Here is a 19,391-nt window from a genome sequence, read left to right on the forward strand (position 1 = left end):
TTATAGCTTACAAAAATTATTTTTTACAATTGATCACAAATTAGCCTTCAAATGTAGCAGAACGAATCAGCATGGTTTTTGCAAGTTATTGCCATGGGATTTTTATTTTTCTAATGTTTTTACGAAGAAACGATTTAACAGTAAACTTAGTTTTTGCCAGAAAGTAACAACGCTCAAAAATAATTTTGACAACTAAAGTTTACAAGATATTTCAAAGCCTGTTACAAAATTTCCTTTTATTATAGTTTTAATAAACTAACAAATGATAAACGTTTTAAAAAAAGTTATTGAAGTAAAAATATGAGTGATAAAATGATAAACAAATAATTTATTAAGAAAATGTGATGTGTTATGATAAAAATTTTACTTAAATTGTTCAGAGAAGAAATCTTGTGTTGAGTAGTGTTATTCTCAAGTATACAGAGTGTTACCGAAATTAACTACAACACAAACTTATGATTTTTCTTTAATAGAACAACCTATATTTTTTTGCAATTTTGGATATAGCTTTTAACACTAATGTTTCTATAAACTAACTTATTGGTCGATTTTGCTTTGTTTTTGAAATAATGTTTTTTTTTTGACGAAAACTTGCTTTTAAAAAAAATCATTACAAAAAAAATTATAAATCTCAGAAAAGTAAAACTTTCACCACTTTAAAGAAGAAAGTTCATACTTAAAGGATATATTTTTTTACCTTACTGTAATCACGAAGATAAAAAATGTAGAGGTTCGTTGGATGTTCAATAAAATAAAAGACTTTTTATCTGTCTCTCTAAAAACATTAACAGTTAAGTGTTTTTTTCTGATTACTCAAAAGATATTTAACTTTACACATTAAAAAATATATAAACTATTGTTTCAGTAGCTGAAAAGTAAAAATTTCAGCTAATAACTTTAGTATTACTCTGAGGCCATCATTCGTCATTTATTACAGTGAAATAACTAAAATTTTAATATTTCGTATAAAGAATAAATGGTTTGTGGTAGAGTTGTTATGGTTATGGATGGTTTACTACAGAAACAGCAATGTTCATGAATAGTAGGCATTGTTGCCGAAATTAACTTTTAATTAAGTGAAATATCTTCTTAGTTCTTAACTTTAGGTATTGAAACTTATTCTTCTATGTTTTAACTGCAATGTGCTAAGCAATTAGAACAGATTTAAGTTTGAGCTTTTCCTTTTAAAGTGATGAAAGTCTTACTTTTCTACAATTCTTCCTTTTTGTGTAATAAGTTATTAAATAAAACGTGTTTTTAAAAAATCAAAATAGTTCAGAAACTAAGCAGAATCGACTAATACAAGTTTTGATTAAAATCATTAGTATTAATAGCCACGTCCAAAAATGCAATAAAATTTAGGGTGCTTCATTTGAAAAAACATAACTTTAGTGTTTTTTTAATAGTGAGACATCCTGAAGATTTTATAAATATGCAGCAGAAACGCAGCTATAATCTAAAAAACAGAAAAAGTTAATATCCCAAATAATAGAGTTATGGAGCTTTTTCAGATCGTTGGGACAGCCTGTTATTTCGTCAGAAATTGCACTGTAATTTCAGATTTTTCAACTACGCGCCCACATCTACCAAGCCCGCTCGTTAATAGGAAGCGACGCGTCTGGACTTTCAGACCCTTTTGCTCGAGTCATCGCTGGAGAATTTAGCAAAACCACCCAAGTCATCGACGAGACTTTAAGCCCCACATGGGACGAACTGTTAATTTTTGGCGAGATTTTAATTTACGGAACGGCGGAAGAAATCAAACAGGACCCTCCTTCCATAATCATCGAGATTTTTGACCAGGATAAAGTGGGAAAATCGGAGTTTATTGGGAGAGCTTTGGCCAAAGCTCATGTTAAATTAAGGGAGGAAGCTTACACTAAACCCAAATTTCCTCCCTCTTTGGAGTGGTTTGATATAACACGTGGGAGTGATCATGCCGGCGAGTTATTGGCAGCTTTCGAGCTTTTGGAGCTTCCGAACGATGTTGATGGAGGGACGTTACCCCCACTACCGGCCCCCAAGGACATTCCCATTTACAAGGACACGGATTTAAAGGACTTGGTGCCAATGCTTCCAGTTCCGAGAGGAATTCGGCCGACTTTGGCCCGCTATCGCATTGAAGTACTGTTTTGGGGCTTGAGAGACCTCAAACGAATACATTTGCTAACGGTTGACAAACCACGAGTTGATATTGAATGTTCTGGTCACATTTTATATTCCTCTATCATACAAAATGCAAAGAAAAACCCAAATTTTAGCAATCCAGTGAAATTCCTGGACCTGGATTTGCCAGAACAGGAGCTCTACCGCCCCCCGTTAACAATCCGAGCGGTTGATTGTCGCAGCTTTGGTCGCTACACTCTTGTGGGCACCCACATGATCAACTCAATCCACAAGTACATGTACAGCCCCCTTACGAAAAAAGACCGGGAGGAAGATCGCAAACGCTCCCTCAACCAGCCGAAACCAGACATCCCCCCACAACAGTCCTCCCCAACTAACCTAACATTCCCCGAAAATGACAAAGAGAAAAGTCCGCTTCTCCCGAAAGATATTTCCATTTCTATCGGTTATGGGACGCAGCAAAGTGTGGCTAAAGCCAAGGCAGAGACGGGGAAGAAACGTAAACCGAGCCTTGACGAAGACGTGGATGATGAGGAAGGAAGTCGTGATTGGTGGACGAAATATTTTGCGTCTATTGAAAGGATGATTGACGAGTCGAAGGAAGCGAAGAAACTGTTGAGTCAGCAGAATGGTAATTTGCAGATTTTGGTGGATGAGGATGGGCAACAGTCGGGGAATACGTCCGATAAGAGTCCAGGGGATGGGAAAAGGAGGTTTGGGTTTAAAACAGCAGCGACAGCGTCGAGGTTTGCGGCAAGGATTAGTCCGAAGAGTGTGAGGAAAAGGAGTAAATATAAACCGGCGCTGTGTAAGGTGAGAGATTTATTAAAGACGATTTTTGATTTTTCGACTTTTTTCGAGAATTTCCGAATTTTTTTATTTATATTTATTTATTATTTATTCAGCCCTCTGTGCATGTAGCAATTTGTAAGAAAATAATGAGAGAATATTAGAACCTACGTAGTACAATTTCCCTCGAGTTCCTGCATAATTTTTCTTTGAATTAATTAATTAAATCAAGGTCTTTCTAAAAAAATTCTAAAACTGGCTGAAAAATCTGTCCAATCGCATTGATGTTATTTTAGCCCGTTTTTGTGAATTAAATAAAGCACTGATTGCATTTTCAAAGACTTTCTCCCCTACGGCCTAAATAAAAGAATGTGTCCTGTAAATAAGTTTCAAAAATGCTACTTAAAACGCCTGTAAAACATTTGGAAAATGAATAAAATTTAAAGCTTTTTATTATGGTATTCTCCCCCATAATTGAATGTAAAATAAAAATATAACTTCGTTTCTTAATAATCAACATTTATTGTTTATTCAGACTTCAATACATTTAAATTTAATTTTGATTACTTATTGAACAAAATATAGCCGATTTTTTTCAAAATTTCGCAAAAACAAAGTGAAAAATTAAAACAAGAAAATAAACGATAAGCTAATCGTAAAATCGAATTTTTGCATTTTTTAAGCAAAATTCAAGTTATGTCAATACTTATTACTTTTTTTGCCTTTTGCGAGCTTTTTAAATTCTTTTTTCAGTCAGTCTGTCGTATAATTTCTTTAAAAATAATCCAAAAATACCCCAGATTCAATCAAAATGGGGTTAATTTGTTTTTTAGTGTTTAAAAGCAATTTTCTGGAATTTAAACAGAGACTTGTAGTAATTTATACAGAAAAATAGAGAGAAACTTTGGACCTAGACTTATCTAAAATTTAAGGTGTTTCTACAAAATTCTCAAAAACTGGCTGAAAAATTATTCCAAAATTTGTGTTGAAACTGATGTCACTTTAGCCTGTTTCGGGCGATGTTTTTCCTTTTTGAAAAATTTTTATTTTTCCTTTTTTCGTTATCCAGAAAAATATCTTCAAATCTAAGTCATAAAAAAACAAAATTTGGCAAAAATGGTGTTATTTTAACATTTTTTCGGTCATTAATCCTAAGATTTTTATGTGTAATAAAGCGAAAAAACACCAAATTATTATTATTAATCGTATACGCATTTTTATTTTGTCTTAAATGGACGTACCTTCAATAGGTATGTAAAAGTATATTCCTTTCCTAGGTAAGTAGTAAGTATTAACAAGTACTCGTATCTTCATAAAAACAATCTTTGTAAATTATAATTACAATTTTTCTTTCTTTCTTCACATAAATATCAGAACTTTTAACCACAGTTTTCATAAAACAAAAAATTAATAACATTATCAGCTAATGAAACATAAACTTCCTTCACAATCAAATAAAGAATCTGTCAACAAATTTTTTTCTTAAACAGTCTTTTAATTAAGTACATAAAAAACATGAAAAACTTCAGAATGTTTTTCTTGAAGAACTGAAAACACAAAAGAGTGATTTCATAAAAAAAATTAGACAAACAAAATGGAAATGAGCGGAGTTTACTCCTTTTTGTAATTTCTTTGTAAGAAGTCTTGATAACGCCGTTATACGAGTACAACTGCATCTGATGGGCTAACAGAACTTAAATTATTAGCGTTAAAAATATGGGAAAATATGAAAAAATCGAAACTTAAAGGGGAAACTGCTTTTCCATCTATTGGACACTAGGGGTATTTTTAATAAAATATGTTTAAAATGTACAAGAGCCATTAATAGCAGCTTTCGTACCTTCTAATTAGAAAGTTTCCATTTTTATTTATTTTTCAGTTGTACGAGTATTCTTTAAAAGGGTTTGAGTAGTTTTTCACACAGAACTAAAAAACGAATAAATTTATTTGATTTCCGGGCAATAAGGTAGTCAACTTGAATTATTTAAATTTTGAATAAACAGTTTTAATAAGACACCAACTAAAGATACAAGTTAGCAATAAACAGGTTAGATTACAAATAGTGAATAATCAACTAAACAGAGATGTTATTATTATTTTACACGTACCATTTCAAAGGAGATCTGAACTATTAAATACAAAACATTAGAAGAAAACAGAAAAAAAATTGGTATTTTATTATTACAAGATCATGACGAGATTTTAAAATAATTCTCAATATGACTGACAAATAATTCTCGTATTTTTTCCTATATGAAATTTTTTGAAAGAAGTACAACTCACATTTTCTAAACATTTTCAACCAATAATATTCCTAATGCAAATTACACAGAAATTACAAGCCACTTGTGCATAACGTGCATGTTCCTTGACATTTTAATAAAAAAAAAACGATCAAAATTGCGTAAAATTTTCTTCAGAACATGGTCCTCTAATGGCATGAACTCGTAAACTACTGAACATTTCTAATTTTTTAATAAGCTAGCCCCTTTTGTACCGTCACATGTTTTTCCTTTTTTTTTCAAATTTTTCGGAAAGTCTCGCTTTGAATAGTTCCGACCTAGATTTAAATTCACTTTTTACAGTTTGGTTATTTGATTCTTTCCAGATTTATCCAACGGAGCTTGAAGCCGTGCCAGAATTTGGCGAATTCAAAGAGTGGTTGCACACTTTCGAACTATACAGAGGCAAAAAGACTGGAGACGAATCAGAAGACGACAGTCGAGTCGTTGGCTACTTTAAAGTAACACAACTAAATAGACAATTCCAAATAGTAATAATAATTATTATTATAGGGCGCTATTAAAGTCTACAAATGGCCTTTACCCAAAGACCTCGAGGACCACACAATCATGGGCCTCGACCCACAATTCGGCTTTTTCCAAGGCTTGCCTTCCAACGACCCGATCCGAGTCCTGGTGCGCGTTTACGTAGTCAAAGCCAACGATCTCCACCCCATGGACTTGAACGGGAAAGCGGATCCATATGTTGTGATCCAACTCGGATCAAAGCGAATAAGCGATAAAGACAATTACATTTCAAAACAGCTCAATCCAGTTTTTGGAAAGTGAGGATTTTGTGGTGAAAGAAGGCAAAGTCTGATTGATGATTTTTGCAGATGCTTTGAGATCGAAGCGACTTTCCCGCAAGATTCACTGTTGACAATCCAGATATACGATTGGGATTTAGTTGGGTCGGATGATATGGTCGGGGAAACGAAAATTGATTTAGAGAATAGGTTTTATAGCAGACATAGAGCCACTTGTGGATTACCGGAGAAATACGAAGAGTAGGTTTTATAACAATTTTACGAGGGGAAAGTCACTTTTTTAAACATATGACTAAAAAATACGAGGTCGCTTAAAAGTATGGATACAGTTGAATATTATAAAAACTATTCATCAAAACTTATTCAAATGTGGTATATGCTTAAGAGTATATAGATTTTATCGTTTCAGGTGTTCATCAAATTTCTGTATCCATTTGTTCTTAGGATACAAGGCTAACTTGGTTTTTTTTGTAATGGAAAGAAGGGTCAAATTTAATATTTTTAAGAAGAGCATTTTTTTCTGAGATCTATGATGTAACACATGCATACCTTAATTTAATCAAAATTTTAAAAAATCGAACTAATAAAATTTTGAAAAATGTAAAATTTTGTTAGCCTTGGCAATGTTGTCTTTATCTACCGTTAGCTCTTTGCTGCTTAAGCATTGACTAAAAAATAAGTAAAAGTTAAAAATAATTGTTAAAAAAACAAAACTGAAAAAAAACGTTGTAATAAAAAAATTAAACACGAAATACATGATTTTTATTTATTTATTTATTTATTCTTATTTATTAACATGAGAATTTTTTTCACTCAGTTTCACTTAAATGTACCATTGATAAACAAACCAATTATTGCACACAAATTTATTTGTTTGCTAACATACAAATAACTTTAATAACAGTATTTTCAAAGCTAACGTAGTTTTACTTTTCCAGAAATCCAAAATTAAATTTTTGACTTTTTTTTACCTTTCTTAATAAAAACAAAGGTGGGTATTAAGTTACATCACTAAATTTAGAAAAAAAAATGCTCTCTTAAAAATTATTAAATGTGACTCATCCTGCTACTTAAAAAAATCAAGATAGCTTCCTTGTATTTTCAAAAAAAATAACGATAGAAATTTAAAAAAGCTCTCAGATGATATAATTTAAACACTTAACACTTTTAACTTTTTTCCCAAATTTCAAGGTTCTTTGTTAAACCGCTCTGAAAACATGTAACTGTATCCACACTTTTTTACACTTAAATTTGAATAATTACGATTAAATACACAATAATTACATTTAAATACTACAGCGTGCTCAAAAACTGGCGCACCAACTCAATGGTGTGTGGTAGAGAACTGGTTACATATAAATGTAAAAATAGTAAAAAAATTCTTTGTATTAAAGTTATTGATAAATAACAGATTTTAAAAAACTGCTAAAATCTGATAGTAAATTTTAAAATAATTATTCATCGTTTTGTTACGGAACGATTACCTGGTATGAAACATAAAAATATAAAAAAATAATGAAAACTAAAGAAGTTAACACAATAAGTTTGAAGCTCCAGATTTTTTTAAATATAACTTTAGGAATTTTTTCAACATTTTTCCCGTAATCTGCACTTGCTTCTCAATAACGTACCACTGAGTTGGTGTGCCAGTTTTTGAGCACCCTGTATATTATTCGTAAAGTATTAGTTCAAAAACTAATTTTGATGGCCAAAAAAAATCGCTGGTGCTGGTGCCTTTTCAAATTTTTTTATATACAATGTGTTTTTAAATGATTCTCATCTAGTTAACTTTGAAATTGGTTTACATGTAAAAAAATTAGAGCCGCTCTGCTCAATAATTGTCAAAACTGCCAGTAGTAAAATTCACAAAATTGGTAATTAATTAATTTAAAAAAATTAAAATGCAACTAAATTGTTACACTGTCCACGAAAACACTTTTGGTAATAAATAAATATTCGAAATGTCTAAAAGCCAGTCATTAATTCTTTAAAGCGGCATTTCTGATTTTACTTGGAAAATTCAGAGACGACTAGATGATAATCAATTAAAAACACATTGTATAATTCCAGAATTATAAGAAATTTTAAAAAACTTTACTCTTCAAAAATTATTATATCTCTAACGGAGATGATAAAGTATTTACTTTTTTTGTTTGGGTTTGAAATCAATCAACCGGTATTTATTTAAATAGCAAAATCGGTGTCGTATCTAATTTATAATGATTAAAAACAGTATTCTGTAACCTATTCGTTTATATATTTAAAATATGTTCGTCTGGATGATCTGTATATTTGACTATATAAAATACTACAGTTAACCTTCGATAACCCGAATACGTGGTTCCCAACAAAATATTTCGAGTTATCGAAAACTTAAATTTTCAAAAAAAACTTAAGATACAAGTGGTAAGTTCATAAAATATGTTTTAATAAGCATCATACAAAAAATATCTATTTTTCAACTAAGAAATTAGTAACTGGAATTACACAGAACGCTGCAAAAATATTTTCTATTATTTCTTGTCATTCTAGAACAAGCGATGCTAAAACGTTGTTTTGTTCAAAAATACATAAAAAAATTACCGCTAGATTTAAAGTATGAATGGTAAAAAAATCTACTTTTAGAAAAACAGATTACGATCTAGTTATACGATCTTGAGTTATCGTATGAAATTGGAACTATCAAAAAATTCGATTTATCGAAGATCGACTTATTAAGGTTTGACTGTATATTTGAATAGTAATAGATACAATCAATTTTTTTTAATAAAAGTAATTTCAAAGGATTAATAAAATTACTTTTAATTACTTAATCAATATAATTTAAATATTCTAAATTTAATTGAAGTATTTAATCAATTACCAACAAATACCTTAATTACTTATAATTATTAATAAATCCCATGTAGGTTTTTATAAATAAGAGTACCAATTTTTAAGAGTGACTTTCTTCTCGCAATATTAATTATTATCATTTCACGAACTGTTGTACACAGACAAGGATACAACGCTTGGAGAGACGCAATGAAACCGACCCAAATTTTGGCAAAACTATGCAAAGACGCAAAAGTTGAACCCCCTGTATACGCCGACGGTCAGATCAAAATCGGGCGCCAAATTTTCACACTCCAATCTGAAGATTTTGATTTTTTCAAGACGAAAGAATCGGAGGAACACATGGCTTTGGCCGTTTTACACCGTTGGCACGAATTCCCCAAAGTTGGGTGTCACCTTATCCCGGAACATGTCGAAACGCGGCCACTCTACAACCCGGATAAGCCCGGAATCGAACAGGGAAAACTGGAAATGTGGGTCGATATGTTCCCGATGGATATGCCATTGCCAGGCCCTCCTTTGGACATTTCTCCCCGGAAACCGAAGAGTTACGAGTTGCGGGTTATTATATGGAATACGGACGATGTTGTCCTTGAAGACGATGCGTTTTTCACGGGGGAGAAGATGAGCGATATTTATGTGAAAGGGTGGCTTAAGGGACCGGAGGATTGTCAGTGTACGGATATACATTATAGGTCGTTGACTGGGGAAGGGAATTTTAATTGGAGGTTTATTTTTCCCTTTGATTATATGGTGGCTGAACAAAAAATTGTTATTTCGAGAAAGGAATCGCTGTTTTCGTGGGATGAGACCGAGTGCAAGATTCCAGCGAGGTTGGAGCTGCAAGTGTGGGATGCTGATCACTTCTCAGCCGATGATTTTTTAGGTATTATATCATTATATCATTATTTTTGCCTACATGGTGTTGTGTCTCGAAAATAACGCAAAAAAAGTTAGAAAATAATTCAAACAGAAAACACAGATTTCAACCACAGTTAGATATATTAGCAATAAATTTGATAAACATAACCTTGGCTCAAAATGGCAAGTTATGAAAAAAAGAATGTCAAGTAGAAATAAAGTAAAAATAAAGTAATGAATAAGTAAAGAAAGAAATCCAATAAAATCAGAACTGAAATTACTTTACTGTCTTCTACCACCCCTAAAAGTGCGATAGAAGTCAGTTGATTCGATATTAAAATATTTGATTTTTCCAATTTTTGCCGAGATTTTAGTCAATTTTCGGTACCCGGAACATTTATCGCGCAATAGCTCAGGAACTACTAGAGATAACACTATGTAGTTTTCAGTGGTTGGAAAGTTCTTTCAATTACCGACCTTTCTAAAAAAAATCATTATTCTCTGGCCAACAGCTTTTGAGAAAATTGAAAATAAAAGAAAAATAGGTAAAATTAAAAAAATTCATAAACTGAAAAACTATTAAGAATTTGGTGATTTTCTCGACGCCAATCGATTCCCCGGATCATTTTACATAGGCTAGAGTCAAAATAGTTCCACTTTCTCGAATAATTTAGAAAATAACAAAATTGAAAATTTTATGTGGTGGCATACCTTCAAAAAAAGTATAAATTTTTTTTAACTCGTCGCTCTAGCAAAGTTTTATGCACATGACTATGTCTTTAGGCTCCCACACAGCCCCTAAAAGTGCAAGAAAGTCAATTAGTTCGATTTTAAAGTGTTTGATTTTTCCAATTTTTGTCGAGGTTTTGGTGGATTTTCGGTAAATAAAAAAAATCATAACTAGAAAACTATTTTTGCAATGTGCTCGACGCCAGTCGATTCTCCGAACCATTTTACATGGGTTTATATCAAAATTGTTCCACTTTTTCGAACAGTTTTGCCGTAATTGAGAAAATTACAAGATTAAAAAATTTTGAGTGGTCTTATCCCTTATCTCAAAAACACAATTTTTTTAACTGTTCGCTTTAACAAAGTTTTATGTACTTTTCTACGTCTTTAGGCTCCTTTACAGGCCCTAAAAATGTAAAAAAGGCAATTAATTTTTGTCGAGGTTTTGGTCGATTTTTGGTAAATAAAAAAAATCATAACTAAAAAACTACTAGAAATTTTGTAATTCGCTCGACGCCAGTTGATTCCCCGGGCCATTTTACATGAGTTTTGTATCAAAATACTTCCCCTTTTTCAAACAGTTTTGGCGTAATTGAAAAAATAACAAAATTGAAAATTTTTGTGTGGTCTTTCCTTTACCATCAAAAAATCAAAATAATAATTTTTAAAAACTCGTCGCCCTAGCAAAGTTTTATGTATATTTCTTTGTCTTTAAACTCTTAGACCCCTTCAAGTGCAAAAAAGTCTATTCTATAATCTTAAATTTAATTCTTCCAATTTTGTCGAGGTTTTGGTTGATTTTCGGTAAATATAAAAATCAGAACTAAAAAACTATTGAAAATTTTGTAATTTGCTCGACGCCAGTCGATTCCCCGGATCATTTTACATGGGTTTGTATCAAAATAGTTCCACTCTTTCGAACAGTTTTGTAATTGAGAAAATAACAAGATTGTAAAATTTTGAGCAGTCTTATCCCTTATCTCAAAAATACATTTTTTTAACTCATCACTTTGGCAAAGTATTGTACTTTTCTATGTCTTTAGGCTCTTCTACAGGCCCTGAAAGAGTAAAAAAGTCAATTATTTTGATATTAAATTGTTTGATTTTTCCAACTTTTGTCGAGGTTTTGGTTGATTTTCGGTAAATATAAAAATCATAACTAAAAAACTATTTACAATTTTGTAATTTGCTCGACGCCAGTCGATTCCCCGGACCATTTTACATGAGTTTTGTATCAAAATGCTTCCACTTTGTCAAACAGTTTTGGCGTAATTGAGAAAATAACAAAATTGAAAATTTTTGAGTGGTCTTTCCCTTACCATCAAAAAATCAAAATAATACTTTTTAAGAACTCGTCGCTCTAGCTAAGTTTTATGTACTTTTCTTTGTCTTTAGGCTCTTTTACAACCCCTAAAAGTGCAAAAAAAGTCAATTAGTTCGATCTTAAATTGTTTAATTTTTCCAATTTTTGTCGAGCTATTGGTTGATTTTCGCTAAATATAAAAATCATAACTAAAAAACTACTGGGAATTGTGTAATTTGCTCGACGCCAGTCGATTCCCCGGATCATTTTACATGGGTTTGTATCACAATAGTTTCACTTTTTTCAATAGTTTTGCCGTAATTAAAAAACATTTGCTGTATCAAGAATTATGACTAAAGTTTAGCAAAGTAAGAGACACCCGGAAATTTTACAAACACGGAAATTTTTTGGACTCAAACCACATTATGTTCAACTTTGTCTCTCTTAATTTGTTTATTTGTTTGTTATATCGTTACTCCACCTTGTAACGCTGCTACGTATTTCCAAGGAAAAATAAATTATCGTACATTTTTCACTATTTGTATAATTCGTTAAGTTAATTTTTTTGTTGGTAATTCCAGGGGCCATCACGCTGGACTTGAACCGCTTTCCCCGCGGTGCGAAATCCTCCAAACTGTGTACTTTAGACATGTTGAAATCGGACGGTTCAGTGCCCGTTGTAAACATTTTCAAACAGAAACGAGTCAAAGGCTGGTGGCCGTTCTTCATTAAAAAAGACAACGAAGAAATGGAATTAACGGGAAAAGTCGAAGCGGAAATACACCTCCTATCGAGGGAGGAAGCCGACAAAAATCCAGTGGGCTTGGGACGGGGTGAACCGGACCCTTTGGAGAAACCAAAGTGAGTCCAGTCCCCAGCTGAAGTTTTTAAAACTCTTGTTTCCTGTTTTAGTCGACCCGATTCGTCGTTCATGTGGTTTATGAATCCGTTGAAATCGATACGATATATTATATGGCACAATTATAAATGGACTATTTTGAAACTTTTTATCATCATTGGCTTAGCAATAATCATCTTGTTATTCTTCTACTCTATACCAGGCTACACTGTGAAGAAAATGTTAGGAGCTTAATGCTTGCCTGCACTCGTTTCATCTTTCATCATGTATTCATCAGCATCAGTACAAATCTTATTATAAAGACACAATGTAAGATATTTTTGGCTTTTGCCTAAATCAAACTGTATTATAATATTTAGAATCAAAGTTAAAAATATAAAGAATACGTTAAGAACCTTGTTTTATTACCAAGTGTTTATAAAACTGATGACACACTGTACTTTTTTAAAAGAGGATCTAACATTAGAATACAAACAAGCTTGAAATATGAGATAACAGGTAAGTAAATAAATACGAGAAGAAATAAAAGCAGGTACCTCTCAATAAACTTTCAGGCTATAATAATTACGTTAAAAACTGAGCAAATAAGCCAGATGAAGACAGTGATTCATCAGCGATCACCTTGACATTCGAAACATTTTCGTATCGTATACAGAAACAATTTTTTTAAATGGGAACCAATGCAAAAAAAAATACAAAAATGCTGGATTCGGTTTACATTTAATGTATTTTGCGACAAGGGTTTTGGAGAAAAGATAATCATTTAAATTGAAGTAATTCACTGAATTCTACAATTTACATACTATATGCCTTTTAGGCAATAACATAAAATACTGACGTAATACAACTGTTGAATAATTTTTGAAGAATATTTTTCTAGTTTCTGGTAGATTAGAAAATGGAATTTTCTAAATTGATTCGTAATATTACCTTTTTATCTTTCTAATTTTTGATGTCCTGTCCGTTATCACAAATATAAAATGTTCATATTTCTTACCAAGATTTTTAATTTTCACTGTCTAATTTTAATATTAAGAAAGTCTTTAACAACTAAAATCTTTCTGAATAATTTTTTTGGAGCTATTTTCACATACAATATTTTTTGTCCCGTCCGTCATCAATTTGTTTCTTTTTTCTGCTCGTATTTCAAATTTTAAAATTGTGGCTCTAATTGTGGGTTGCAAACAGTTTGAATAGTACTAAGTAAAGAAAAATTTATTTTTACTGATAATGTTCATAAAAACTGAAAATAAAATCTAAAAATTTGTGCATTGTCCCGTCCGTTAAAAATGCTGAAATACTTGCAATTAAAACATAAAAAATGAGAAAAATAAAAATTGCAGAACGAGACGAGTACTTCCACAATAAGTTATATTTTTGGACATGTCTGGATAATACAACAAAAAATATTAGGTTTTGACCTCGGTTTTGACTGTTGTTCAACAAATCAACATTATTTCCAATGTATTTGTCTGCAACTATTGACTGCAAGGAACAAAAAGTAGTACCCTCACAATTTAAGATAAACTACTTTCCTCATTGTATCAAACAAAACGTGAAACTAAATTTTGGATTCGACACAAAAAAATTAAAAAAAAAATCAAAAACAGATCAAAGATTGTAGCTGGCATTGACTTCTAAGTTCAAAAAATATCATAATACTTGTTAGATTTTTATATTTTATCGTCATTTACCATGAATGACAGTTTAACGACATCTGAATATGTACTTGTTCACAAAAGTGACGATGATAAAGCTATTACAAAGTATGTATACCCAATAGAAAAAAAAATAAGAGATAGTGCGGACCTACAGTACCTTAGGTACTTCAATTTTTTTATATTAATACGTAGTCCTATTTAATTTTGCGAAAGAACAGTCCTTTATAAGTTCCAACAATTCGCAGTTCATAAACTTTGCAATATTTGTGCTAAAGCTCAGTTTTTTCTTTGAAAAAATTGTTGTGTAAGTTTATACGTTCTACATAAAGTAAACAATTTAAAAAACCAAATTAGAAACAACCTAAACCGCAAATTATGTTAACGTAAAACAATTTTATTACAAAAGGTTTTACTTTTAACATGTTAAAAACATGAGTAAAGCTCTAAATAGCCTAAATAGGCTGTTTTGTTATTGACAAAACAAGAGCTAAAAGCGTCAATAATAATAATAATTAATTAATTAGTAGTATTATTTATAAAATAAAATTTCGAAGGCAACAGTCAAATAAAATAAAAAGTCACAGCTTGTGTACCCAATAAAATATCTGGCACCGTCTAGCATTAAGACAAAATAACTTAGATGAACTAAACGCAAAATGGAAAAAAATGCTATTCATATGTTTAGAGAGCAATTTTCAAATTGAAAAGGTTCCACAAAGTGTGTCCACACAAATATGGTTATTGTTCCTGGAAAATTCTATTATCTAATAATAATTTTTAACCTTAGACGTTAAGAGAATAATTGATTTAAATAAAATATTTACAGACGTTTATGTATTTGTGTGACTCAAAGTTATTAGCGTATAATTAATATCTCGTCTTTAACACCAATGACATTGTGACATGACAAAAACATCATCTATATAAAGCGTTCAGCTTTTCTCATTTTCAGTTTAGTTTTATCGCCAAGATGGGTCTAGTAAGTCCATTTTTTTATCATTTGGGACACAAGTCATCAATTTTGTGTTTTTAGCTATTGCAGTTATTTGTTGTAACAACTCTAGTCGCTGTCCTCCACAGTGCACCCCTTGACGAACATTCCGAAAGTACCACCGTTGGAATCAAGCCTTTGCCAGCCACTCTGAACAAAAAAGACGACTCAAAGGTATGGAAATTCTTACAGTAAACAGTAAAACCCAATTGTATCCAAAGAAGTTTTGGACCAACACAAAATCTAAAAGTACCTATCTCAAAAAGTTAGTTTTGTTCTACTTCTATTTAGTATTAACATGATGACGAAATAACCAAAGTGTAATATTTTTAACATAAAGTGTCTAAAGTACATTTTAACTATTTTTAAACTTTTATTTTTTTAAACTTTCCGAACCAAATTTGAGAAGGTTCCTGTTGTACGAATGAATCGAAATTTTGCATACTTACGTAATCAGTACTATTTAATATTTTCACTTTGGACAATTTTGTTTTTTCCAGGAATCAGATGAGGACAAAGCCGATATTAAGCGAGTCTCCCGTGATATCCCCTTACCACCCCCTACCCAAACAAAAGACACCCTAAATGCCCAATCAAGTACCAGCAAACCCCAATTTGGAAGCCGTCCAGCTAGAGACACCACACACTTTATCTCAGGAGTACCATCACCCCAATCCAACCCTAAACCCCACACCAACCTACAAAACCCCCACGGTCAACAACCCCAACTAGGAACCCCCCAAAATCAAGCACAACGTAGACCAGCCAGAGATACCACACATTTCATCTCAGGGGTACCAACACCTCAATCACAATCCAACCCCAACCCACAAACCTACCAACAAAACCAACAACCCCAACTAGGAACCCCACAAAATCAAGAACAACGTAGGCCAGCCAGAGACACCACACACTTTATTTCAGGAGTACCAACACCCCAATCACAATCCAACCCTAACCCACAAACCTACCAACAAAACCCTCAAGGCCAACAAAGCCAACTAGGCACCTCACAGTATCCTTCCTCGCAAACTAGGCCAGTGAGAGCAGCTGAGAACCCAAAAGTTGATCACAAACCCCAACCAGAACACCCACCAGCAACTGGTACCAGACCTGTGAGGGATACCAATCATCCAGCAACAAATCAGGCAAAAGTCCAGACTCGACCAGCACCACTTCCTGCGAGAAATGAGCAAAAACCGACGTCTACTTCACAAAAAAATGAACCGAGACGTGTAAGAGAAGCTGTTAGTACTTCAACAAGTACTGAAAAAAGTGATAATTAAGGATAGGCGTAAGGAGATGTTTGTTTAAAAAATAATCACCTTCGTATTGTTAGTACTTTGGTGCTAATCAGGTTAAGTAATTGTTAAGGATTAAAAGTGTTATAAAACTATACCTACGTAAAAATGTATGCTGTAAATATGCGCACTATGGAAATAAAGTCATTTAAAAAAATAGTATTTTTGTGCTTCTGCATAAATAAAAATAAATAATAATCAATGTCTTGACTCAAAAAAACTTTCGATAAAGTGGCGAAAATCAGTCGACACTAAACAGTGTACAAAAATATTTTGTGCCATTATGACCTGCTAGAAATAACTGGTTTGTAAGTTTCTTAATTAGATATACAATAGTGAGGTGAGTTTTCATACTGAACAAGTTCAATTCATTTATGTATATTAACTGGACTAACCATTCTATTTAAATGACCCGACGATAAACCTGCGAAAAGTATTTTTTACTATATTTCAAAAAGTGCTATATAGCAACCATGCTTTGCTGTTAAACACTTTATATTTTTCTTTATGAATTTTCTTCAGATTTTTTTATCATTATTTATAATTGAAATTAATTGATTAATACTACAAATAAAGTAAAAAACATGAAAATATTAATTAACCAAAATCGAATCGGTGGTTTAAATGTTTTACTCAAAAAATTATGGACAAAAATTGTTGCTACCACCATTAAAATTAACGATTCCGGAATACATTTAACCATCGCTGTTCCCAAAAACCCAAGTGATACAAAAATAATAATTTTTTGCAGCTTCACCCTTAATAAATTAGTTTAATATTTAATTTTATTAATAAAAAATTGTAGAAAAAAAAATAATAGGCACAGAGAAACGCTAATTCTCTGCAATTATTTGGGATATAGAAAAAATATACTTTCAATAGACTCACCCTGTATGCATATTACTAAACTATACATATGTGACCAATTTTCTTGAAAAATTGTAGGTTGCCAAAAAATATGAACGAGATACAAATGCTTGGTTCCATATTTTTTGTTTACCTGTACTTAAAAATAGGTAGATTAAAAAAAGAAGAAAACTTTTTGCCTTCAACCGTAGAGCAGTACCAGGATCTGAACGCTGTGTCTTGTAAGAAGTTGTAGAAATTATAACAATGAAAAACGCTACCTACTCAAAAATTCTCCACCAGATGCTTATATTAAGTGTAAACAAGAATAGAAAATAAAAAAACTTGTCTTTTTCAACCCAACACACCTTTATCTTTTATCGTTATAATGTTATAAAAAAACGACGACGTTTTCAAAGTCTATTTCAAAACAACTAAAACCTACCTTGTTCCCATTTCATTGAGCTATGAGAAGAGCTTTATTAATTATTACGAATTCTAAATATAAAAATTTAATTACCAACAGGTTCTTTTACATAATACAAGGTAAATTTGAAGGTTCTCCTACTTCTCCATATGTTTCAAAGAGTAATAGTAGAACTCAAAATATGTCTGAATAACTCAACTTTGAAATTGAAAAAAAATGTTTTCTCCTGCTAATTCGCCGACTTTTCAACTGAAAGTATTTGCGTTTTCGGTGAATTATTGCAATTATATAGTTTGTAATGTTGATTTATTTAGAAATTTTTTGTGTTAAAATATCTGCAAAAGACGGTCAGTACCTGGGGCCCCGGTGGCCCAGTGGTATAAGCGCCACTTACGACCAGAGGGGTCGGGTGTTCGAACCCGGATCAGGGCAACAATTTTTCTATGAAAAAAAATGTAGAAAAGGTAAGTGAATCAACACGTAAACAAAAATAAGAGACTGAGAGAATACATAGACGTATAAACGTAAAGCGGAGCATAAAACTCACAGAAATAAGAAAATAATGCGGCAAAAGGTAAAAGTACATAAAGGCGTCAAATTGTAAACGTAAGAACACATCCTAATAAAGCGAAAATACTTTTTGTTTTCAGAGAAAAAGACATGAACGTAAAAGTGAAACCATAACTTCAAACTTTAGCGTTGAATTCTTAGATGACTTACTTCTTAAATTATAAAAAAAAATAAACGGAAATATTTAATTAATGTCTAAAATTTTTTAGTTAACTGAGTTTGTTTAGTAAAGTCCCGAAAAATATTGTTAATAAAAATCATGGCCACTGCGAATCCGGTAGGATTTGCGCACGTCCACTATTTTTGACTAGAAAATACACAGGTTTAGTGAATTTTTGGAGAAATTATGTCAATTTTCTGTCAAAAACGTGGTGAAAGTCACAAAAAAAGTAAAAACAATTTTAAAATTGTAGAATCAACTTACACGCACGGTATTTTTTGATAAAAATCTGGTAAAAAATTAGAGAATTAAATTGAAAAAAAAATTGAAAAAAATGCTTTCACAAGCTAATTCGCGTACTTTTGAACTGAATGTATTTGCGTTTTAGGTAAATTATTGCAATTATATAGTTTGTAATGTTGATTTATTAAGAAATTTTGTGTTAAAATATTTGCAAAAGACGGTCAGTACCTGGGGCCTGGTGGTCCAGTGGTATAAGCACTTTCGACGAGGGAGGGTTAAAAAACAATATTGGTCGTCAACGTTTCGATGATTTATTGTTACCAGCATCTTCCGAACAATGAAAATTCAATATCAAGTCCATAGCTAATTCAATTCTAAAGCTAATTTGGCGTAAACCACATAGTACACCATATTTTGCGTTTTAAATAATTTTTAAACCAAAAACTTATTTAAATTAACAACACAAATCAGTTTCATAGCTGTTTGTAAACCAAAAAGATACTAAAATAATATTTTTTTAATCACAAAAATTTAAGGTATGCAACCAACATGACACACTAGGATATTTGATGGCCTACTTTGGTCAGCTCAGAGATGACTTCAATGAAGGAATGGAACACGTACTACTTTTCACAAGCAG

General features: G+C 31.7%; 2 protein-coding genes across 3 annotated transcripts in view; both read left to right on the top strand.

The window, feature by feature from the left end:
- Positions 1-12,946, top strand: part of LOC657013 (otoferlin) — a 74,945-nt gene extending 61,999 nt beyond the window's left edge. For both annotated transcript variants that reach the window (XM_015978579.2, XM_008200880.3), the window contains exons 17-23: positions 1,561-2,940; positions 5,525-5,659; positions 5,712-5,983; positions 6,035-6,205; positions 8,962-9,686; positions 12,275-12,554; positions 12,606-12,946. In XM_015978579.2, coding sequence (XP_015834065.2) covers positions 1,561-2,940; positions 5,525-5,659; positions 5,712-5,983; positions 6,035-6,205; positions 8,962-9,686; positions 12,275-12,554; positions 12,606-12,786 — 3,144 coding nt within the window. In that variant the 3' untranslated portion in view covers positions 12,787-12,946. The remainder of the gene's footprint in view (positions 1-1,560; positions 2,941-5,524; positions 5,660-5,711; positions 5,984-6,034; positions 6,206-8,961; positions 9,687-12,274; positions 12,555-12,605) is intronic.
- A 2,117-nt stretch (positions 12,947-15,063) lies between these two features.
- LOC656927 (coiled-coil domain-containing protein 86) lies at positions 15,064-16,664 on the top strand. Its single transcript, XM_971123.5, has 3 exons — positions 15,064-15,192; positions 15,247-15,378; positions 15,705-16,664. Exons 1-3 carry the CDS (start codon positions 15,184-15,186, stop codon positions 16,488-16,490), a joined length of 927 nt encoding a protein of 308 aa, XP_976216.1. The 5' UTR covers positions 15,064-15,183; the 3' UTR covers positions 16,491-16,664.
- The last annotated feature ends 2,727 nt before the right edge of the window (positions 16,665-19,391 follow it).

This window comes from Tribolium castaneum, chromosome 1 (assembly GCF_031307605.1).
Source record: "Tribolium castaneum strain GA2 chromosome 1, icTriCast1.1, whole genome shotgun sequence".
In the NCBI taxonomy this organism is placed as follows: Eukaryota; Metazoa; Arthropoda; class Insecta; order Coleoptera; family Tenebrionidae; genus Tribolium; species Tribolium castaneum.

Bases quoted from the DNA above. Each gene is read 5' to 3' on its own strand.
- LOC656927 (XM_971123.5), top strand. The intron at 15,379-15,704 runs GTATGGAAATTC...TGTTTTTTCCAG, and splicing joins ACAAAAAAGACGACTCAAAG to GAATCAGATGAGGACAAAGC.